Source organism: Colossoma macropomum, unplaced genomic scaffold (assembly GCF_904425465.1).
Source record: "Colossoma macropomum unplaced genomic scaffold, Colossoma_macropomum, whole genome shotgun sequence".
NCBI classification, from domain to species: Eukaryota; Metazoa; Chordata; class Actinopteri; order Characiformes; family Serrasalmidae; genus Colossoma; species Colossoma macropomum.
The window spans coordinates 19,019,319-19,044,507 of record NW_023494790.1 but is presented as its reverse complement, the minus strand read 5'-3'; the positions used below and the strand labels follow the sequence as shown (position 1 = coordinate 19,044,507).

Here is a 25,189-nt window from a genome sequence, read left to right as displayed (position 1 = left end):
CCATCAAATACAGCAGACCACAAAGCCACCAGATCAATGATATTCTAGTCTGACATTAAGGTGTAAACCTCTGACATTATAACAATGATTTGATTTTATTATGATTCTTCAGGAAATTATTCACTACATCATGAAATTCTATTATTTTGGTCTTTTTAACCCTTGTGTGGTGTTCATGTCTTTGTGATAATGAGCAAAGGCCAAGGAATCTGAGGTTGAAATAATAATAAATTGCATTATTTTTTCTTTTGATAAACACTGAAAATAGGTCCCACAGACCCCAACACCACCCAAGGGTTAAGAGTCACAAACATGACTGGAGGAATACAGTTGTGGAATATAGACAATATAACTATGTATCAAGATTTTTTGGAAAATAGTGGACTATTCTATTGAATATTATGGTAATAAAACATAACAGATTCTAACTTTCCAAAATCAGTTGAATCAGTCAAACTGTCACCTTTAGAATGGTCCACCACAACGGGTTTATGCATTTTTATGCCCCTTTTTGATGTTGATATGTTTAATGAATTGAATGGCAGTTCTAAAGTCAGATTTTTGCAGGCATCATCTGCAGGTGACTGGTGAAGTGTGATGTCGTGGGCTGTGATGGTAGCTGAGGGGTCAGAGAGCTTGGCTATGACTCAAGATGCTGATGGCTGTGAACCCAACTGATGAATACTGCCACAGTACCCTTGAAAAAGGTTACTGAAGACTTAAAGTTGCTTTAGGTGGGACTATCTCTACATCTGGCAATCACCTTGGGCAAAAGCAATCAGCTAAGATGTTTAAATGTAAATGTGTCAGGTGCCCTGAGGTTGAAGAAATGAAGAAAGGAGCGAGCTGCTGGACTCCTCTCCTCCTGTCTGCCTCCCCAAGAACAGCGGAGTCAGCATTGTGCCTCGCGGAAAAGACTAACCTTTAAGATGAGATCATCTGGTCTCATGAAAAGGACTATTCACTGAGATGAGAACAAAGATTTTTTTCTGAATCATTTTTCTTTCAAAGGCGAGGAACAAATGTACTCCTCAGGGCAAAGAACGCTGAGTCTCTCTCTCTCTTTTTCCTTCTCCCTTTTTGTATAATAAAACAACCTGAAAAGTAAAAAAAGCAGCTGATCCTGGGGAAACAGGATTAGAAACGGCATGAATTCCAAATTTACTCAGGTTTGATATTCAAAGTCAACACAACTGCAGAGTACTGACTATTTATGACTTTTCAAAACACAATACCTGGAGACTCAGCAGAGTGCCCACATTGTCATTTGGAGATTATATCTCTGTTGGCATCACGAAAGGAGGGATTAAATTATTCCCTGCTATCTAAAACCCAATCTGACATATGAGAGGATCTGAAATGAAACCGCTCTGAATCCTTGGATCTGAGCACTCCACAGGGCACTACATCACAGGCGGCCCAGTGTGCTCATAACACTCCAGGAATCAACAAGTATGAGACAATAAAAGCTTTTAAAATCAGAAGACAAGAAAAGAAGCAAGAAAAATGGGGTGGTGACTCAGGGGAACCAGTGTAATGACTCCTGACTGTCATGACTTTTGAACAACCCGTGAAATTGTTTTTACAACCTCTACAAAGACTTGATCCATACACACAGGGTGTGTGATGATGATATAGAAAACCTCACTTGAGCAAATCCAAGAACAAGAAGATAACACTACTGCCGTCACTGGAATTATGCATTCCCTTACTGACAGGTTTCACAAAATGTCTGAATCATTCAATACTGACACAAAGGAAACATGCGACTTGGAGCTAAAAAACAAGTAAAGGCTGATAGGAGATTAGATCAGGAGGGAAATATCAGAGCTAGTATAAATGTGTAAAAAACAGCTGAATTCACCAGCTGATTGAATTTTATCTTATACCGGAATGAATGTGAGTATGAGTGTGCACAACACAAATCATTTTGTCTCGCTATTACATTTGTCTTTTTTTCATTCCTTATAAAACTGTGGGTATTCAATTTGTACTACTGTATCTCTCCTGAAAGGCCCATATGAGCCCCAAATGAGATTGCGATGCTCTGTTCTGAGCTGAGCGAGAAAAAGCCATCAGCGGCTCAGTCCGGTCGCTCCCAGCATGGGACACGGCTGATTAAGGTCATTTCAATAGGACTGCTCTGCATATCCATTAGTGGCTCTCTGTTCCAAAATAACAGGCTCTCTCTCTCTCTCTCTCTCTCTCTCTCTCTCTCTATTCCTCCTACACATGCATGCACCTGGATTTGAAACAGATGATCAAAAATAAACAATATGCTCCTCTACTGGAGGTCTGACATTGAACTGTCAAATGATACAGTAACACTGAAATAGTGCAGAAAAAAACTGAAAGGCATTATGAGGGGATGTTTGCTCTTGCTAAGCCAGAGTGAAAAAGAGATGACAGAGAGCTGTAAGGCTAACCTTTAAAATTTTAGAGTCATTATTGTCATTTTGATGATCATAATTAATAAGACTCAAATACTGGCTCTCAAAATCACCCCTAAAAACAACATTTGAAGCCCTTTTAGTAGTCCATCTGATGGAACAGACAGACTTCCATTTTAATCAGCATTTCAGTTCACACTGGCTGTGCTAGACATGCGACTTAGTCAAAAACACTAGCCTATTTTTTTTTTTATTTGTGTACATGTGAAGCATGAATTCCATAGAGATTCAGTCAGATCACTCACCCCCACTTCTACAAAGATGTAAACAATTAAATGTGATAATCTTATTGATGTGGCAGTTGCAGAACAGCTCCTGTGAGAACACTGTGAGAAGAAAACTCTTCTCTGATACATACAGCAGTAAAAACTTGACTTAACTTGATTTTGTCAAAATAAACTAATAATCTGCTGATTGTGCTGCCAAGTTTTAAACCCACAATAAAACTTTAATTTGAAAAGAAAGGGAGAAAAGAAGAAGTTATGTGACAGAGCTGTGTTAGAGGCAGTGTGGATTGGACACATGGCGGTACTCAGATAAGAAACTCTATACATATTTTTACGATGATTCATCAAACTTGATGTTTCACTATGTCATTCCACCCTTTTATCACACATTCTGCACTGAGAATTTTCTTATTGTCTGATTATTTAAGGTGCTCTCACATATGATTTCTCAAGCTTCTTTGCCACATGGAAATCGGTACATTTATTTTTAAGATTTTCCTTGCATTAGCAATGATGGTTCTATCTAAAGGCCTTTGCTGATGAAATTCATTTTATGCTACAAATGTGGCTTTAAAAAAGATGAAACGCTCGAATACTAAATAAAATGAGAAAAAAGAAATGCAACATACCGATGTAACAAACCAATGGAACAAACAAATACTCAATCATTTGAATTATTTGGGCCAGCCCATATAATTATGTAATTACATTTATAATTACTAAGTTGTTCCATATTGAATCACAGTTACATTTGAATTACATTCTGTATTGACAAGTTGAAGTTTTATTGTTTGTTTAAAAAAAATATTAAAATATTAAAATATGGCAAAAATATAAAGGATGTTTTTCTTTTTGTAAAACAAGATTGTACCCACACAATAATAATGTTTCATCAAACTCATATCACCTCCTCTACATACAAACACTAAAGTGTTATCCACCTAGAGTTCATAATCAGAATTTCTCCGCTTCAATGAACTACGAGTGAGAAATGATTTTAAAAAGACAAGAAGAGGTGTTTCAAGGTGAATCAGGGTAGCAGAAGGATTAAGTTTCTCTTTAACACAGCTGAAAGCATCTTACCTGGCCCTGTAAGCACAGGTACATCAGCATACTGTAAGCAGCTTTCTCACATCAGAAAGCGAATGCTGGCAGCAGCAGTAGTTCATGGAGGAGGGCAGTCCAAGGTGGGACAGCCACATTGCCCTGGGCAAGAGCACTTAGCAGGAGTCCCGCCATTTCCTAGGTGCATATGCAGCAGGACAAACAGTGCTGCCAGCAGCTCATCAACTCTGCGTCCCTAGTGAAAGTATTTATATACTGCAGTTGGCACTGCGCTACTGTAAAGTCGCGCACAGCAGAAAGCAGGGCACCGTGGAGGGGGAAGCAGAAAAAGGCCAGGTGCGGTTAGCAGATGATTCATTAAGAATTAAGCACCATGATGAGGCGGGAGAGCATGTGCATTGATACATCACCTCCAAAAGCCTCCCACAGCAGCACTCATTAATACATGAACACGATGTTCGATGTAATCAATGCTGTGAATGACACATTCAATTTGAGCTCCAAAACTGTTGGCCAAAAGTTTTCTAGAATCCAATCACAATAAACTGTCAATTGAGCAATTCGATTTCTTTATCTTATTATGAAGCACATGCTTGTCTTCCTCCTACACTGCCTTACAAAGTCAACAGAGGTGCTGATTCCAATTACAGATAGGCCAGGCATTACACAGAGAACATGCTGTCCCCTCGCTAACAGCTCTGACTGAGCACAGTACTCCAGCATTCTCCATAAATGAGAGAATCTGAAAGACAGGCTTAGCAGCAGAATGTGAATGTGAATATGCTGATTTCTGACATACCTGGACACACCACTTTTTCCTTTCTCATATGCTAAATTTTTTTGTGTTTTATCTTTATCTCCCTGAAGTACACTTATTACATGTGAGTGGTTGTATGCATGAAAACAGTCATAATTAGTTTTCACATCACCATTTTTCAACCTTTCTTTATCACTTAGAATTCAACAGTACTGTATTTATTACTGCTTCTAGTGTATATGCAAATTACCTCTGTTTTGACTGGCAGATCTATATTATGCTTGATCCAAAAAGCAGTCCAGGTTGACACATTCTTTATAACTTTAGTGTGAATGGGCAGGGCCATCGTGCCGTAGGCTGAATAGGCAGATAAATGTAAATGCAGTGAAAACAATACAGGCTATTTTTGCAGCTTAATTTCCTATATGTGAACTGTAAGGAGTCGGGAGTGAATGGTACGCTTTGGCCCTACCTGGTCACTTCATGTGCCTTGAGTATCAGGATTATTTCTGGATAAGGAAAAGCCAAATAAAAATGCAAGTGTAAACGCATCCAAGATGCTTTTAAAACAGATACGAGTCCGATCGCTCAAACCACGTGAGGAGGTGGTCTGAGATGCATTTGAGCCACATCTTACAGCAGTGTAAACACATTCGTTTCTCCAAGACACATTCCTCCCCATGTAGTAAATCACTAGGCATGTAATTCAAGTCTACAAGGAAGATAATCATGGAGCATGGACACACATGGTTGGAGACTGGACGAAACTAAATGCTTAACAGAAATATGGACATACACTACTGTGCAAAAGAAACTGCAGAGAAAGATTCTGAACGGATAAACAATAGGTAATTGTTTGCTGAGTAATGAGTGTATTTGCATATTGTATTTGCCTAAACAGCAATCGGATTTCAGTCCGACTAACTGTAGACGCATTTGACTTTCAAGTGTACATGTGGCTAAAATCTTTTTAGGATATAATCCTGATACTAGTCATACAAAATGACCAGGTGAAAACAAGAAACTCTTATTTCAAAAACTGTCCTCAGTTTTTCATGATATGGGCCCTTTAAAATTAGCTCTTTTTAAATTAAACACTTTTCTTAAGATGGCCATCTTCAGGCCCTATGAAAAGAGCATGGCAATATTTATCATTATCATGTTAAATTACATCACAATATGTCACAAAAGGCATTATTAGTTCTATTTGATTGGATTTAGCACAGCACCGTTTGTAAAATGCTGAATTTTTCATAGCTTTTGATAGTATTTTTTAAAATGTGCTGGATATTTTTCTCTGTTCCATATTATCAAATGTCAAAAAAAGTAACATAACATACTGTGTATCATAAATATTTCTTGAAACACCATGATATTATATTATTGCATTAATGCCTACCACTACCTATGGAATTTGTTTTATTTTCATTCATTAATAATTTATTTATTTTACCAAATTCCGTTTTATTTTTTCTATTTGCACTCAAATGTGTGCCTTATTGAAGGACAGAAAAACGGCATGAATCCACACCAGCAAGATCTCACAAATGCATGTTTTTAGCCGGTTTCACTTAAATTTTGTGGAGTGTAAAAAAAGAAATAAAAAAGAGAAACATCCACTATATAATAACATAAGGCAGCATGTATTAGATGCTGCTATGATGTTATTTTGTAGTTTTTTATTACTCTTTGACAAAAAATAGCATTTTCAACAATATTACTTTCAATGAAATTTCAATACTTAAAATTAAGGAGCTGTAGTGTAATGCTTAGCCAGCTACTTGATTTTTTTATGTAAGCATTATACTACTACTGCTACTGTTGTCATCATGTGATCTTACTTTGTTTTACATTAATGTTGTGCTACAAGATTTCCCCTGCACCGGAAATAAAAACATCAATAATAAAACATAACTACTTCAACAAAACAGAAGCAATGAAAATAAGATGATGAATGATGAACAAAAATATGATGAAATGTTGTTGTTCAGCATTGGAGCTTGAGCTTCAGACCTGAAAAGTTCTAAAATGATGTAACCCTATCATGAATAATGTAGAGAGTGTTCTGCCACAAAAGGATTCGCAGCTTTACTAATTATGCAGTTTGACATTTGAGCAGCTCATAAGCAAACACAAGGCAAGAGAGGTCTGACTTCAAGCTAAACAAAGCTAACACTGATGGTTTTCTTTTGACCTTTTATCCAAATTAAAGTTTGCGTATAAGAATGTGAGCAGGCTACGGCATTCAAGACTCATCCAATAATAACAATCATTAACGGGAAATTAAGTTCAATATCTTGTCTGTTCCACTTAAAATCTTTTTTGTATCCCTCTGTGCTCATCATACAATGACAACCTATTACACAGTGTGTCCTCCTAGCTGTACGACTTTCGCCGGTGTCCTGCGGAAAACTCTGCACCTACTCTCCAATTACACATTAAGCTGAAAACTATCCAGCAGCGACTGCTCATTATTTTGCCGAGATGCCATGTATGACTGCTGTGATTGCCTGATCAAGGAGATTAGCGTGTGTGTGTGTGTGTGTGAGCAGTAAGCTGATACAGAGGGATCTTGTCTCTATGCTCTCAGCTGTTTTCTGTTGTTGATAAGCCCTTAATTGGGACCCACTTTACCACATTATCTATAGTAGAGTAATCTTCTCTCTCACATAAAATTCTACACACTACTGTCCACACCATACCAAAATGCAATTCCCTTCCTCATACATACGTTCCCACGTTTTCCTGACACAAAACATGGGAGCAAGAACAGTCTTGGGCTATTTGTTCATCTAATGTTTATATCTGCAGTGGATTGTTCCAAATATTTGAGTCACCTGAACACTGTTTAAGGCCCCACTCGGCCCCCTGTCAGTCAGAGGTACAAGGGCACTGGCTCCAAAGGCTCAGTCAGTAATCCATCCCTGCGTGAGAGGATTGTGCAGAAAATGGGTGAAGATACTAAAAGTGGGCTGATTAAATATTCCATTCGATATACTAAAGTTTGGGCAACTAGCTACAGCCAGTTTTGCATGGAATTTTCTCCACCTTTTAAAACGAGGCGTACATTTGCAGCAGTGCCTCAAAGTCATGTTGTTGGGAGACTTCCTTAAACAATGGCAGCAAATAGAGCCACTAGCCTCAAACTCAAAAAGCTGAAAGAACATTTTCCAAAAGAATAATATTATTTCTGCTCTTGGGATCAGATGTAGAGAATGTGTGAGACGAGGTGTTTCCTAACTTCTAATTTTTTAGCTGAAGTCGAATAATACCACTGCAGAATGTTTTGGTGGGAAAAACTTTAATGACATCTCTTCATTACTGAACTTGCATTTTCTCTTTTGTCTTGAACTTGTTTACAGCATTATTTTCTCAGTGCCTTACAAGCATGCACAGTTAGTAGGCAATTCTGTATGGTAAATCAGACGGGAATTCAGACACATTGAGAGAACATTCTGCAGTCACCTTAAGACATATTTCACACTGCACCTGTGCTTGTATGTACAGCTACACTCTCAGAAATAAAGATACTTTTTAATTATTTTTATTGTTTATTTTATTTACTGTTTATTTTACTATTCTTTTTTGAAACATTAGGTTATGAAAATGTACAGATATGTACTTTTCTACTGGGCAAATCTTATTTAAGGTACACAGTTGGACCTTAAAACCACTGTTGTGCCTTTGTGGGTACATTTACACTGTTCGTATCTTGATGAATTAAAAAATGTACCTGCACAGAAACTTTATTTCTAACAGTGTAGCCATTAATATTTAAACCAACATATTTAAATTGGACATCCTTTAATGAACAGCAATTAAAAAATATGTGACCAACACTAGAGTATTGTGGCATGAGACATTTTCATGAAACAGTTCCACTTTACTATGGACCCATCTAATGATTATTCTAATGACTCCTATTTAATAACAATAACCTCTGAGAATGCAGATGTATATGAACTCAGCATAAAATCTGTATCAGCTGCATCATTCTGATAATGAATGCTCTCTAAAATATGCTAACCTAACAGATAATGATGCACCCAGCCATGCCATTAAAGGCACTGGCTTCCACTACAGATGGTTCAAAGCTACTTGCTGCCAAGCACCTTTATAGTTTGTACATGAATGGGCAATGTTAAACCAGAGACTATCATTTCATTTCATTCCTCAGTTTTGAGAAAACCTGTCAGTGTCTATGTGACACTGAACTGCCTTTGTGCACTAATACAATGCACAATATGGAGAAGGACAATTCAAGTCAAATTAGAGGCAGAAAAAGGCAAACAAAGCCCAAACAGCATTCTTGCCCACTCCTTTCCTCCTAAAGAAGAGTAGGGGAAGACAGAGACCATCCATAAAGGACAGATGAATGGAGACTTTCCCATTATGAAACGTGGAATTTTAATGTGTAGAAACACTGCACAGTGACAATTTTACAATATTTAAAGATATTTTCACAATACACAATTTATCATGATATTTTGTTTTTCTGGAACTTGCCACATTAAAAAAGGCTGACAAAGGCTATAAGTATGACTATTACATTACACAATAAGCTATTTAACAAGGAACAAAAGCAAAAACTGAACAATTGGTAAAAATAAATGATTAAAATAGGAAAATTAAAATAATGGGATAATGGGCTGACATCCAATCAGCTATTTGCTACTATGCAGTTACCAGGCACTGGTTGTTGTTGTGTTCTATGTACCTGAGAGCAAAATTATGATTAATGATCAGTCAAACGCAATCGTTCCTTCCTCCATCATGTGATGGAAGAGCTCCCCAGAACAAACCTGCAGTGAGAATGGTGGTGGCAATAAATTAGCTAGAATTGTTGGTCAAACAAACGGCAGAAAGGTGTTACTGAGGAATGCATAATGCCTGACACTTGCTACCCTGATCAACTGGATGGTTTTACTCCTTTTTCTTTCCTGAAGCTGAAAGTTTTGCACTCACAACTCAGTGTAAAACTGTTAAAAGGCTCTAAGGAAAGCTAAACTTTCTCTGGGTTACTGTTCTAAAAATAATTTTATTTTTAGCTTTCTTAAATTAGCTGCTGACAGTTAGCTTAATAAATCAGATTAAAAAGGACTACTTATCAGACATGGAAACCTACCACTTTTAACACAGAGTGTTAGTCGGGTTTTGAGTGACACAAACATTCTTTCTACAATCCGGTTATTGCCTGCACTGCAGAACTTGTAATGCCACTTTATTTTTGATTTTGTATGAATGGTTTAAATTTACTTCTCTGTGTGCTTCTAAATTTTCCTTTGCACTACTGAACTTTTTAGTCTGTTAGTACAAGTGTTACAGATGTTACTAGACAGCTTGTACTTAAAGTTTAAAGGATGTAGTAACAATAGCTAAAGGAGGCAGAACTTTCTCAGAATGTTGTAAACAGTCAATTGGTCTAAATTTGTCTTTTTGAAACACGCAGTTGTCCAGTGTTCTAGAAGTACTAACAATAACCATGATACACTCACAAAAGCACTTTATGATGTAATTTATCACAATAACAATAACATATCACCAGGGGAGGATTTAGAGACTCTGAGACCCTGTGCAAAAAAGCCCCTCTTGTATGGACATTTTAAAAGTAGTGAAGCAACTGTCTGTACTGCAAAAAATATCCTGGCAAGCCAAACTATCTTAAATCTAGGCATTATATCAAATACTTCTCATTATGAGACTGTTGCACAAATATTATAAATTAGTTAGTTATTTCTAGACACTTCTAGGCACTTTCTACTTTGATTTAAGTAATTTGATTAAGTGAAATCTTATCGCTAACTCAGTGATCATTTTGTTCATTTTAAGAAATAATGTTTAAAACAAGCAAAATGATCTGTCAATATAGTGTGAAAATTTGGTACAGAGTAAGGCAGAAACAATGAGCAGTAAGATTCGTTTTTACAGGAAACAATAAGTAACGTAATCCCATTATACTTTGTGCAAGGTAATTAGTAACTTGAATGGATTTCATTTTTTGAGTAATTATCCCAACACTAGAACCACCTGTACTAACATTAACACTGGCATTATGTACAGTGTTCTGAACCTGTTCAGCACTCTTTTCTGGCCAAAAAATACAGAGTTAGCTTTGGAAGTGTAGTGACAAATATTTAGCTTTCCTCTCTACTTTTGCATTTCTTTGCTGCACTTGTGTAACTTTGATTTTTCCCTCTCAACACCCAGAAAACGTGAAAGAACCTTCTCTACATAATGTAGATTACTGTTTAATTGTCTTGTTAATAAAGGTTTGTCTGCACACAGTTTTGTTATCACGTAACAACATGTAACAGTCCATTATAACCACAACGGGAGGGTGAGGTTGCATTCAAATTACTGGAAAATAACAGCTATTTTTAAAATGTATATATATTTTGGAATAGATTATTTAACATCGACACGTTTCCATGGGGCCCTTGACTCATGGGGGCCCTAGGCAACAGCTTACCTTTTTCTTGTGCAAAGATTGCCCCTGCATATCGCCATGTTGTCCATCTCTAGTGAGCCACTGTGTAACACTGAAAGCTGGAGCTCCTGCTGTGGTTTCAACAGCAGCTTTTCTAAAGTCCCTCCCTTACCCCCTCTTGTGAAATTTATAAAACTGCAGTGAAAACGGAATAAATGAACAGCCAGAATATCCTTACACCTATGTGCCATTTGGGAGCTTTCTGACCCTTTCATTTTTAAAGACCGAAGCTCTGCAGAAGATAAAAGTGGTTACTTACTCAGACTGCAGTGAGGAGACAGCACAAGGAGAGGAGAAACTTGCTATAGTAGTACTAAAATTTTCTTGAACATCAAATTAAAGTTATTATCAACAACAGACTAGTCTGTGCCTGTATAACGGTCTTGGTATTACTATGTGACTGAATATACAAGACGATTTACGTAAAATAAGGCTGTAAATTACAGTAAAGTCAAAGGGTTTTTTGCAGTTGGCTGCAATTACTGCAGATCAGTGTTAACGCGTTGTGACTGCATTTTATGCCAAAAAATGCTGTGCTCCGAAATGTGTAACATTTCAAATGACATACAGATGGCTGCAAACATAAACTGTAAAGGGCAAGAGCGATTTATCCATTTTCCTGCTATGCATACTGCAGCATGTTGGTGTGATTTGGTTCTTCATGCGCTGTGACTGGGCTTACTGTGATAAAAAAGGTGTCAACTGAAACAGTAGTCACAGCTCACTGATTCCAAGACGCCAATATGACTGTAGCGTGTTGAAGGCTGACCAGTGGCTATAAATTGACCACTCATGTCTCCTTTCAACCCCCGGCTCCAATCCATTAGAGCCTTCCCTCATTCCAAAACAGTATTCTGTCAACGTCTCTCCTTTCATAATATAACTAAGCTGTCAAAAACTCTTTCTGTCTCTATAAATCGTACATTCCTGTTAATGTTATTCCATAAGCCTTAAGAATGCTGTAAATAAATGGACTGCATTCTGATGGAAGCAGAGATAATATTTAAAAGGCAAAAAATAATTCCCTTGACTGGAGAAAGCAAAAGCTTAACCTTTGCTATCCCATCGTCTGTGCTTTGGCATCTGTGCTTTGAGATCCTGTTGAAAATGCATTAAAAAAAAAACAACAGAAGGATTACATTCTGTTCTCTTTACGTGGTGAACGGATCACAGCAGACAAACAAGCCACGCATCAAAATCCCCCAGTTACACGCCTCCTCTGATCCAATAAACACGCTTCCTCTGCAAGTGTCATGGTAATAACGGAGCCATTGGAGCTCAATACCACGAGTTGTCAGGAGCAAGTAAAAGATTCAGACAAATGGAAATTTGAGTTCATGGATGTTGAATGGAATTAGTTCATGGATGTTGAGCCCAATCACTCAAAAGAGAAATCGTCCTGACGGTTCTAGGCTTTTAGGTGGGAGATTGTTAGTGCCAGCATAGATTAGTAAGTGCTGACTGATAATTCAACAAGTGTTGAGGTGGGCGGGGGCAGCTGGAAAAATTGGTCCCAACAGCCTGTAAAAGGACACGAATGCACACTGCAGTGAGCAAACAAGAGCCATAATACAGTCCTCCACCTATTCAGTTCAGTGACTGCCTTTCATAATAGACTCTTAAAGGGACATTCCACCCATTTTTAAATGTAACCAGTGAGAACTAACCAAAGTCATGCACAGTATTTTGAAGAAAAACTATCCATAGTATGTATGTTTACCAAATCATATTTCTTCACAATCTTAGCAAGCAGGAAGGCGCTGGCCACCTGGAATCTATTTTTAAAGATTAACAACATGTACCACCATTTTAGCATTTTCAACACTACACATAAAAATTCAGAGGGTACATATACCTTCAGCCATTGTTTAGATAACAAACAAAATGGCTATCTTTGTGTTAAACACCTTATGACCTCTGGTTTAACATCCTAAAATCTTCAGGACACTCTATATGACTTCTCAAAAAGCAAATTCTGCTGAAATTTTGAAAAAAATGGTGGAATTTCTTTTTAAAATACAGGTGTCAAAAGGATTCTTTGGAGCAAATGCATAGAACAGTCAACTATGTTTCTTACAGAATCTTTCAATGAATGGTTCTTAAAAAACCTCAATCGACTCAAAGGTTTTTTTCAGGGAATTTGTAGTGGTTCTTCTATGGTACTGCTTCAAATAACTCTTTTTGGTAGCTTTATTTTCAAGAGTGTAGTTGGTTCTACAGAGACAGGCTACCTTCTCTCAAACATCGCACAACGGCAGACGATCAGTGAGTTTGCCTCCACATAATCAAGCAGCACGCTCCCTATTCTCTCTGTTCTCTCAATAATGGAGGCACTTTCTCGCAAAGGCAAACACCAGCATACCCTTTCTGTTGAGTCATGTGGCTGATGCTCTTATCCAGAACAAATGACAAACAGACTATTGTTGCACTGACAAACAGAAAACACAGAAGCAGTGCAGTGCCCCAATAGAAACATGACAGACGGTTTTACCCGACCTACAGCGAGCCAGTTATCAATTCATTTTTGCCTCACTGCCCCGCTCAAGATTGAAATACACCTCTGCCCAATTGCCTGACAGGAGGCTCCTAACACACTGCACCTGCCCCCCCCCCACTCATCTCTCTCCGCCTCACCTGTCACCTGGCTCACTCCTGCTCAAGGAGCCTCACGCAACAAAATAAATAAACAAATACGTGTCTCGCTGCCTCTAACTAAAGTGGACGGCAGCTCCTGGGGGAGCAGCCAAGGCTTCAGCTGTCGTTTTTCTTCCTCCTTTTCAAACACAGTGATTTGGGAGGGAAAATATTGTGTCTGTGAAAGAGAAAGGCAGCCTGTGAGGCAGCGGGTATGCAGCCATGCGTATCCTCATCCTTCCTCCTCTGTAAAACTCATTTTCAATGCAGGCGGAGGTATGAGGCAATCAATAAATATTGACTAAGGAATACAGACACTAGTCAAAGCCCCCTGTTTGAAGACGCTGCCAGTGCGAAGCAAAAGCTGGCCACCCCCCCTAAACAACTCAAGCCGGCCCGATTCAATTTAAATCCCGCCGTGTTCACAATTTGATTAATTCTCAGGACAGTTCTACAGCCGACATACAATCCTCAGCCGCCACCGGACTATATTTTAAATCTCTGTTTAAGAGCTTGAGGTTGCTTTTCAGAATCACATTACATAATCTCACTTATTTGTCAGCACTGTAACGTATACTACAATTTTTTTCAAGTTCAACTGGAACAGATTACTTGAACAGCTGTTTTATGATATAATGGGGCTTGCGACTGCTCAAGAATTTCATTTCCTCTGAAATAAAATGAAGTAAAAAATATATAAAACAAAATACATTTCCTTTGTTTTGGGAGGCGTTAAGAGGTGCTGCACAGCTTAACAGATATTACAGCAATAGCAAATAATTTTTAAAAGTTAAATGTAAGACGCCTCATCGTTGGATTTGATCAAGGAAACCTAGTGAACAAAAGCTGAATGAAGACTCATTGTTACAGAGGTTCAGTCTTCTGGACAGGTAGGTTTTTTCCCCACCCGTATTCTGAAATATCCCGCCCCCCTGCGCTCGGATTGGCTAGTAGCGATCCAATATCTGCTCTAAGATTGGCTAACAGGCCATACTCCTGAACTACCAGCCAATCCTAACGCGTGAGGGCGGGATTGTCAGAAAACAGGTGGGAGAAAAAAATCCCGTGCCACAGAATCAGGAGCTACTCCACCTGCACATTATGAAAGCTGCCTTCTGCTGAACTCGAAGTCTGTTTCTACCCCCTGTTTTCGGCTGCGGCGCCAACTAAACTTTCCAAGCAAAAACAGATATCATGAATATTATGAAGCCCCCAGTCCATCATCCCGCTCAAGCAGAACAAAACGACGTTTCCACTCGAGCGATAGCCAGCTAGGTTAGCTGAATTTTCTCTCTGAGAGAATTATGAATGAAAATGTTTGGAAGCGGAGGTTTTGTACGCTCAGCTGGGATCACATTCACAATGACAGATGTCAGAATATGTAAACGAAATGTTACACGGTACAAAAACAAACCAGAAAAGTGAATAAAAGACTCTGTCAGAGTTATTAACGGTCGAATATCAGCTAATAGAACGTTCGTTAAGTTCAAAACATAACAGCGAAGCTGGAAAGAGGGAGGTGAATCTGTTTGTTGTCATTCTTGTTTTATTTTGTCAATAGTCTGCGTGTAGCCGTAAAAAAACGCCAACTCACGTCTCTGAAACGGTTCCAGTGCCTTATCTTCGGGCTGTACTGGGATATGGTGGCCAGCCATTGCTCGTCTTCCATGAAATTGCCCGCATTCCCTGCCTCTTTGCCACTCTTGCCATCAGCCTGCGTCGAAGACCCGGCCAAGGTTAGCGCCAGAAGCTGAAGGCACACTAGATTTCTCATCCCGGCCATCAGTGGGGTGATGCGTGGGGCAAAAGCAGCCTTTTCTCTCCCGCAGGCTTCCCTCAGATAGACACGGCTCTGCCAACGGTAAGGAGAGCGATAATGTGATCTCTCCAGCACGAGCACGGCGGCAAGGAGGTGTGAGCGCGCGCGCGCGCGTGTCTGTTAGAGATGGGGGTGTGAGAGAAACTGTCCAACTCAACAAAATATGATGAGGCCGCTTTCTCAGTTTGTCTACATCTCCATCACCCACACAGCATCTCTACACACCTAGTTTAACATGACGTTCACACTGCTCGCTTGTAAATACCTGCTCACCCAACGTCTCTTCAGAAATCAAGGGCATTAATAAGGGGTTTGTCCCCCTTTGCTGCAGTAACAGCCTCTTCTGAGAAGACTTTACACTAGATGTTGCAACATTGCTGTGCGGATTTGATTGCATTCATTCATCAGAGCATTAGTGAGGTCTGGTACTGATGTTGGATGATAAATTCTGGATCATGAGCACCACTCCAGCTCATCCTGAAGGTATTTTGCATCACCCCTGAGAACACAGGTCCACTGCTTCACAGCCCAGAGCTGGGGAGCTTTATACACCTCTAGAAATTGCTTGGAATTGGGCATGAAGCTCATGTGCAACTGAGTCCTATTCCACTAGCAATGCTTTTAGGAGATTATACAAGCTATGTATGCACAATTGAATGCCTGCGTCAGCAAAGAGAGCACTAATTAGAAGGGGTGTCTGGATACTTTTGGATATGTAGTGTACATTAAAATCTCTGATACCATGTGCACACACACACACACACACACACACACACACACACACACACACGCCACTGTGGTACACAGCCTGGGCTCCCAGGTTTAGGCTTTATTTTTAGTGACGTATGCCAGAGCATATCCAAGAGATTAAGCTAATGTGTGAGGAGTTTGAGCATATGAAGCTTCAGCGCTTGGCTTCTATAATCCAGATTATACTGTTACATCCTCTTTCCTAATGTATAAACGTGTGTGTGCTAGGGATGGCTGTGCATAAATCAGGCATGAGCCCCTACAGTCCAGTAGCCTAAGGATTCTCTCTAGAGTCTCACACATGCTACTGCTTAATCTAATCCTAAAGAAAGCAATATCAGTGCAATCATATCCTTCTTCTTTATCGACCCATGATCAATATGCAGCCTATCCGATAAATTTACATTTAAACTCCAGGGCCAGTTTTCCAGACTCTAATTAAGTTGTGAGGCTAAATTGCACTGTCAGCATTCTCTACTGAAAATCCTTGCAGTCTAGGAAAGTGGTATCCAGTCTCAGCTCTGAAGGGTCAGTAAGAGCCCAGGTTTCTGTATCAGAAAACCTATTTATTGTTTAATCAGTTGAGTTAGTGTTTCATAAGGCCAAAATCTTGGCCTCAGACAGAATGATTAGGCTAGTCATTGGTCTAGAACTAATCTATGACCAGAGAACCAGCCTCAAAGCATATAAATTGCAATGCTAATATGCTAGCAGGGGTGCCTCTGATGAACAAGCCAACTGGTTGAATTTAACATACAGCTAATGCCACTTTGGCCAGTGGAACTCAGTGCTGTCTTAAGTTGAGCCAAATGGTAGCTCACTACCTTCTACTTCCCAACCAATAGTATTACGTGAATGTTCCACATGCATCATGAACAATAATAAGAATTAATAAATAAACTAGCAGTACAGGTCTTCATCACAAAGATTATTCACTCTGAACAGGCAAGAATTCAAGTAAGCCACTGCTGCCATGCTGCAGACACTGAAGGATGGGTATTAGTGAGAAAGAAAAAAAAAACACATGAATGTTCTCATTATAGTCACATCTCATGGCCATGCTATGCATCCGATTTAGGACCACATGAGAAAGTGGCTCAGATCTACTTAAAAAAAACAAGTATTATGTTCACACAGCTCTAAAAACTCTGCGTCACATTAAGGAAAAAAATCTGATTTGCGCCACTTGAACCTGGGAATATTAACATAGCCACAAAGTCTGGGACATTAAAATAAACTGACCATTTTCACTTGTTTTGCAAGAAATAAGAATGGGCTCAGTGCATATTGAGGATATATGAAGGAATGATATAAATTACCCACTCAAATGTGACTTTAAGTCAAACAATCAATATCATCTACATATGGATTGTATAATTAAGACAGTCAATCAATTAAACATATCTTTTTTCAAGATCACTGACAGCAAATCAACCAAAGCTTCATAAATATTCATCAGAACACAGTAATGATCCTTCTAAATCCAAAGATACTGAGACATAAACCTGAAACAGCCATTAGAAGGGTAAAACACTTAAAAACGCAAAACGCATTTTCTACAGCAAAAAATCTATTTAAGTGCCAAATGAGGTTTATAAATAAGTGACAGTTTGTGAGAGTAATCAGGAAATGAAAGAACATGAGAACATTTCGGTCTTGAAGCTGCATTGTTGTAACCACAAGGTACCAGCAGGAGCTTGAGAAGATGGTGCTTGAAATCTTGAATGAATAATTCATGAAAAACAAGGGAAACAATCAGCTGAACCAAAGCTGACTGTGTTCTGTACATATAGTCAGTACATTTAGTTGGTACATTTACTGATTTACAAAGGTTCATACCTTTGTGACTGGTTTCCTGCATATAGAACATGCTTAGAATTTTGAAGATTGTTAGTTTCTTATTGGTAATCTTCCATAAGGGTCCTGTTTAGTTCAGGATCAGTATTTGAAAAACTGTCCCCTAGAGCTGTTTGTTTTGGGTAAAGTTTGCAACACACAGGAAATACGTTTGTCAAAAATATCCAGATGCCCCTTCTAATTAGTAGCAGTACTAATTACAGCAGTAATATTATACAGCAGTAACTGACAAAGGCATTGAATTGTGCCTGAACAGCTGGTATAATCTCCACAGAGAAGAACTGCCAGAGAATGGAATGCACTGGGATGCACTGGAGCAGCTGCACATGAATCTAAGGTCACCATTCCCAGTGCCAAGGGTCAGCTACAGTGGTATAAAGCCCCCAGCATTGTACTGTGGAGCAGTGGAATTGTGTTCTCTGGAGTGATAAACCACCATCCAATACCTATGGGAGCTGGAGAGGTGTATGTGATCCAAAACTAACCATCAAACATCAGTACTTGACTTCACTAATGCTCATTTGGCTGAATGCAATCAAATCCTCACAGCAATGTTCCAACATCTAGTGTAAAGTCTTTCCAGGAGATTAAGACTGTTACCACAACAAAGGGGGGAACAAACTCCCTTTGATTTCAGAAGAAATGTTGGATGAGCAGATGTCTCCAAACTTTTGGACATATAATGTATGTTAACTGAATCAACTACTACAGTCCCTTTAAAATTCTTAAATTCTTCTACAGTCGCAATGTTTAGCATTCAGCACACTCAACTGGTTCACCTATGACCCAGCAGAACACTGCAGGGAGCCTGGATTACGATTACAATAAGACATCAGAAATGCTCAGTGAGATTTGAAGAACTATGGCTCTTGTGAATGAGGCTTGAATGAACATGTAGATGAGGAGTAATTGATGGTGAAGGGTTGTGGGAGAGGAGCAGTACAGAGCAGGTGTTTCTGAGCAGAATATGCCTCTGGCTTTAACACTGTAGCTTATACTCATTTATTGAGTGGGCTGAGCACAGCACAGACTGCGTTACAGATAAAGCCATATCGCCTCTTCTTCACACAATAAAGCAGTTAAGCTGGCTACAAGCATTATCTATCTGAGTGTGTATTTGTGAGCTAATGTCCCTTAAAACATGTTGTGGTTAAATGATATTCATAATATGATCATTAATTATCACTTTTTACTGCAGCAGTAACACAAAGTATAATGTGTAAGTCCAGCATGTGGAGAGGCAGGTATAACTTTTAGCAGGACAGCAGTTAAATGTATGAATAAAATATAAGCCGGTCATTCTCCCCTCTCCAGTTTATATTCATCCTGGTCTCTCTGACAGCTGTCATTCATGAGAGCTGAAGCAGGACGTTATGCGAGGTCAGCAGCGGCCAGGCGCTGACAGCAGCTCTCGCCCCCGTCAGCTCCAGCTGCCTTTGGAACTGTCAGCACAGAGAGGACCAGCAGAATGCTCTGAATCTTTTTTAATCAGCCTGAACACTAACACTAAGAAGGCAAGCTAACAATATAGTTTGAAGCCTTATGAGAGTTAAGCTGGAATTAATTACTATCGGAAGCAGCTTTAAAAATGCAGTAATTCATCCACATGTTCCACTTGTGTAAGTATTACTAGTATTACATGTAGTGTTATTACTGATACATGTGGTAAGTACCATGTAATTACATGGTTAATCACAAGGACAACAATACAAATAGCTAGTACATGGTGCATTAGAGAGCTCAAGTATCCACATGATTGTTGTCACAGTGAACAAATTGGATCTGCAGTTGCATCTACTCTATTATTACAGAAAATGTTTCCATACTAAAATGTCAAAACATCACCTCATCTTAGGTTTGACAGCTAAGACCCTCCGGTTAGTCTTATTACACACTTGCATAACTAAAACACAACTCAGCCAGTTTACATTGCTTTCATTATAATTATAGAACAATACGCCTTAGGATGTCGTATGCCTGGAATTTTATGGGGTTAAAGGGTTAAATCATTGAAATGATCATTATCATTTATCATTAGGTCAAAAATTGAGGAGGACTGATGAACATACAGTGTTTTACACTCACATGAAACACTAGGAGGATTTTTTTTATTATTTTAAATGAAAATGGAGCATTAAGGTGCATTCATATAGAGAAACAGGTAATTATTTAGACCAGAGGCGATCAGTCCTGGTCCTGGAGATCCACTATCATGGAGAGTTCAGATCCAACACCCCTGTGTCTGATTTTCAGATGCCTATTAATTGGATGGTGTTATATAAGGGCTGGAGCTAAACTCTGCAGGCTGGTAGATCTCCAGGAACAAGACTGGGTACCCTTAAAAGATAAGGATTATAAAAAGATTCAGTTACTTGATTTCAACAACAATGGCAATTCAAGTCATGTTAAAAACTGTACTGCTTTTCAGGTATTTTGAAATATTTCTTTAAAATAACCTATTGCTTATCATACCAATGTCAACGAGTATGAAATTTGGCAAGCATCTCCTTTTAAGATCCTGCCTTAACAGTAATTATAAATAGAGGCCATTCTAAAAACTCACTTGTCATTTGTGTTCTATCTGCTGAAAGGCAAGGCCTATGCTGGCGCCATAAGACACACAGTGCTCGGACCCCTATGATCACCACTTGTGATGTAATTTGCACAAAACAAAAACGAAGTGGTACCTGACTGTCTTGGTTGCAAACAATGGTAATTTACTACATACTAGTCTTTTGCACCCACCACTCTAAAGCTATTGAAAAGACTAACTGCTCAAGAAACTTCCATTGCACAGAAGAGGTTTCATTTAGCAGTAGCATTAAAGCACTGATTACCAGTAACTCTAGCTAAGTTAATATTATCCAGCAGCACTCCTGAATCTCTTTCAATCTACACAATTCAAGTGATTATCATAGTCACCTTTCAAATCCAGGATTTTCAATGAAATGCGTTTACCAATGATGTGACTGGAGGTGGCTAGTGTCGGGAAGGGGGCCACTTAAGGGGCCAATCAGATTTCTCCTAGGGCCATTGCCCCTATGGCCTTGCCCACAGATCCACCCTTGGCTTCATGTCAGGCCACAGTTTTCAGTTGAGGTTAGAAAACTGAGATGGTCACTGCAAAAACTGTTATGAATGTTATGGTGAGTGAGCCATTTTTGTGGATCTGGAGGAATGGTCTGAATCACTACTGGAAGTGTTTACAGCCATTCAATGATTTATAAAGATAGACAACCATTTATCCTGTTTCATTTATTTATTCTCTAACCTTCCCTGCATTAACAACAGAGTTAAGCAGTTTATCATAGATTTATACTAGATCTAGATTTATACTATACTAGATTTATACTAGATCTTTTTTGCTATTTATCCAGCTGACAACAAAGACATTTTTATGGCTGTTTTTTCTTTTTACCAAAGATGTTAATAACTCTGTAGGACACTGTATTTATGCACATTTTTTTAAAACAATATCAGGAGCCACTTCACAAGTATGTAAGTGTTCCCTCATCATCCATCAGCAATAACAATAGGCACAGCTCTCTTCACACTCTCAGTCAATGTATTCCAACCTTCCTGGCAACATTCAGTGAGACAAACTCAGACAACAGTCTCAGAATAAGCAGCACTTTGAATAAAAATGAGAAACTAAGCATAGAATAGAATAGAATAGAATAGAAACAGCAGACCAATCAAGGCAGGTAATTGTCAAACACATTAAAACACACAATCCATCACACATCAATCACAATCAACAATAGGGAGATTCCATTTGGCCGTTGGTGCACTAAAACATCACCCTGAGGAGAGAGGCCCAAACTCTTCATAAGATGGAACAAATGGCCGTAGATTGACAACTTAAGTCCCAAAAAAAGAATGACTAAAACAGCTTTATGTTGAGAACCTGCCTGAGTTCAGCAAAGCATAGCAATGAATTCATATCTTGAACACAGATTTGAAGAGGGCCATTGATAAGAACACAACCAAACAGCTGGAGACCCATAGCAAGAGACTCAAGCATAGAAGAGAGATAAGACCACATCTCAGACAGAGTATTAGGAAATTAGATTAAATTAAATGACATTAAACTAGATTAAAAGTTAGTCAAGCCTCCCTTATCTCTTGCAAAGCAACACCTCCTCCAGCTCCCTGAGCTTTGAGCTGTGCACAGATGTTTGCAAAGCTGCATCTCTGTCTCAGGAGAAGAGTGAACCTGAGAGGCTTTTCCTCTGATCTCAGAAGTCACATGACAGCACTAAAGCTCCTGCTGGACTAGAAGACCTGACGAGGCTCCTTACAGTACTGATCACTATTTCTGGAGATTACTGCATGTATTGATTAATTTAAATGGCTTAGCCCTCATGTATATTTACTGCGTTTGTGCTGATCTCTTCAATTCTGTGTGGTCACAGTGTAAGTGGACCACTAATGTGCCAATAGATCATCAGCCAACGTGAAGAAATCTATAGTAAGCAGAGGGGGTGGCTGATATTACAATATTATCATAATACATTATTTGACAATACATTTTTCTAGGCATGTTATGGGCGCCATTAGTACTTCTAGAACATTAAACAACTGTATTTTCTAGAGGAGGGTCTATTGGGGCCCTGCTTAATTGGGTGTAGTCCAGTGTAGTAGGTGAAGCGCTTATTGCACTCTTGGTTTTATTAGCATTTTTAAAACGTGACCCTTTGGGGTGCTGCATTCCAACTTATCAAACCAAACGAAATACTGTAATACTTATAATACATAGTGAATGTCAGATATCATGATATATTTTGCCATATTAGGCAGATGGCTTGAGAATCCTCAGCAGTAGCATTCAAGCTAACAGTCCTGATGTCTTCAGTTTGCCAAACGAGCAGAAACCTAAGGCTTCCCAAGCAGCAAAAGAAAATCATGTCATGTCTCCTCCTACGCGACACCAACAACATGCAAGCTACAATATTAAACCTCAAACGTGGAACAGGAACGACCCAAGCTACTATTTGAACAGAAGCACAGAAACAGGGTTTTTTTTTTCGTGTTCAGTTTGCAGCAGCACAAGTGACTAGGCCTACAGCAAAGAGAGCTCATTAATCACGGCCTATTGGAGGAGACGCAAGATCAGACTGAATCCTCTTGGGGTGGGTGCTTCAGCCTTGGGAGGAAGAGAGCTGACTAATTAACCAGAGAGAGAGAGGGAGAGCGAGAGAGAGAGAGAGAGAGAGAGAGATGAAAGAGATTAAAAAGAGATGGAAGGCAGCAAACAGCACAAATGCCAAATGTCAGTTTAGTATATCTGAATTTGAAAGACATTATTATTTTGAGGACACAGAAGGAAGCAAGATCACAGAGCCAAAACTAGAAGATCGATTCCAAAAAGTTTAACATAGCCTAAAATGTCTGGTACAAAAAAAACAAACAAAAAACAAACAAACAAACAAACAAACAAAAAACCCAAACAAAAGTCCAAACATATCTTAACACCCCAACTAATTAGTGAATTCAGCTGCTTTAAGTGCAGCCATTGCTGACACAGGTGTTCTACTGTGTACACAGCTTGTATAACCTCAGAGGAAAAGCATTGTCAGTAGAATGGGATACTCTGGAGAAGCTGCATTTGAATCTAAGGTCATTATGCCCAAAGCCAAGCACCAGCTAGAGGGGTATAAAGCCCCTCCCACCCCACAGTATTTAGCTATTGAGCAGTGGCCTGTGCTCTCTGGAGTGATGGAGCACCATTGAACACCTTTGGGATGAGTTGGATTGGCGGTTGTATTCGAAGCTAATCATCCAACATCAGTACCTGGTCTCACAATGCTCTTGTGGCTGAATACAATCAAATCCTCACAGCAATGTTCCAACATCTAGTGTAAAGCAAAGAGTAAAGGCTGTTACTGCAGCAAATGGGGACAAACTCCCTACTAATACTCTTGATTCTGAAGAATCTTTGTATGAGCAGGTGTCTACAAACTTTTGGACATAGAAGGTATTTAACAATTTATATTCCCTGATTCACTTTGAGACACATAAATAACATCCTGTTAGCCTTGCTTTGCTTGTTGGTAATCAATTCAAACTCTGTCATTTTTGAATAGTGAGCTAGCATGAGCTTAACATTCTGTACTGTAATGTTTGCAGCACATTCTTGATTGATTTTGAGAGAGAGAGAGAGAGAGAGAGAGAGAGAGAGAGAGAGAGAGAGAGAGAGAGAGACCAGTACAAGATATACAGCCAACATGAAAAAGCACTGTCATGTCTTGATTCCACACTTGTACTACAGGCTCATGTGAGTGATGGGATGCAGTAAATAATGGAAGAACTGACAATGAGTTCTAGGAAAGATAGTAAGGTCATGCACTTTCTCACTGTCCACACAAATATGCCTTGTCCTTTTAAACACACACTAGACCTGACCAAGTGTATCAAAGGCCATATTATAAAAGTGTTTGTGCTAAACACCAAATAATGACAGCGCTTAAAACAACCAGTCCTGATTAATGCCAGTGCTAATACTTTCTGCAACATCTGCTTCATCTTCATCCTGCAATACAGAAGGCCAAAAATAGCTAATTTAACAAAACCAAAAACACAAATAAAGGTGAGCTGATTTAGCAGAATAGCACTGTGTAATAAGCCTCTAGACTCCACTAGCTATAGGATAATATTACTCCTGGTACAGACACCGGAGTGCTATTCCAGTGGTGATTCTCTTCTCTCTTACTGGACGGAGAAACTCTGGCTGAAATTACTCCCATCTGACACACAGTGAGCCATTTAAGACACAGCCTCTATCTCTCTCCTTAGTTTATCCATCTCTCTTTAAATTGCACAATGTTGCACAATGTTAGTTTTAAGCTCAATGAGGCCCCCTGCTGGCCACTAGCTTTCTTCCAGACATTTGTTCCTGCTTTGGCCTCCTTCAACACACTGAGTGTATCCATCTACTAAGTAGATGCTCACTCTTCATGACTAATTACATCTTAACCATTTCATTATGTAGAAATTTTGAAAAATCCCCTTTTAAGTCCTTGGGCTAAGGAAACACCTTTCTTCTCTATGCTGGTCAGAAGAACACTGGAGGTTTCTTGACACAGGCTTGTAAGGAAAACTCAAAACAAAATAAGGTGCATTTTTGCACAATACCAAAAAGGA

At 39.1% G+C, this 25,189-nt stretch overlaps 1 protein-coding gene across 2 annotated transcripts in view; it reads right to left on the bottom strand.

The window, feature by feature from the left end:
• The window catches only part of LOC118809300 (testican-2-like), a 47,985-nt gene extending 32,468 nt beyond the window's left edge, over positions 1–15,517 (bottom strand). For both annotated transcript variants that reach the window (XM_036572460.1, XM_036572461.1), the window contains exon 1: positions 15,215–15,517. In XM_036572460.1, coding sequence (XP_036428353.1) covers positions 15,215–15,403 — 189 coding nt within the window. In that variant the 5' untranslated portion in view covers positions 15,404–15,517. The remainder of the gene's footprint in view (positions 1–15,214) is intronic.
• Between the last annotated feature and the right edge of the window lie 9,672 nt (positions 15,518–25,189).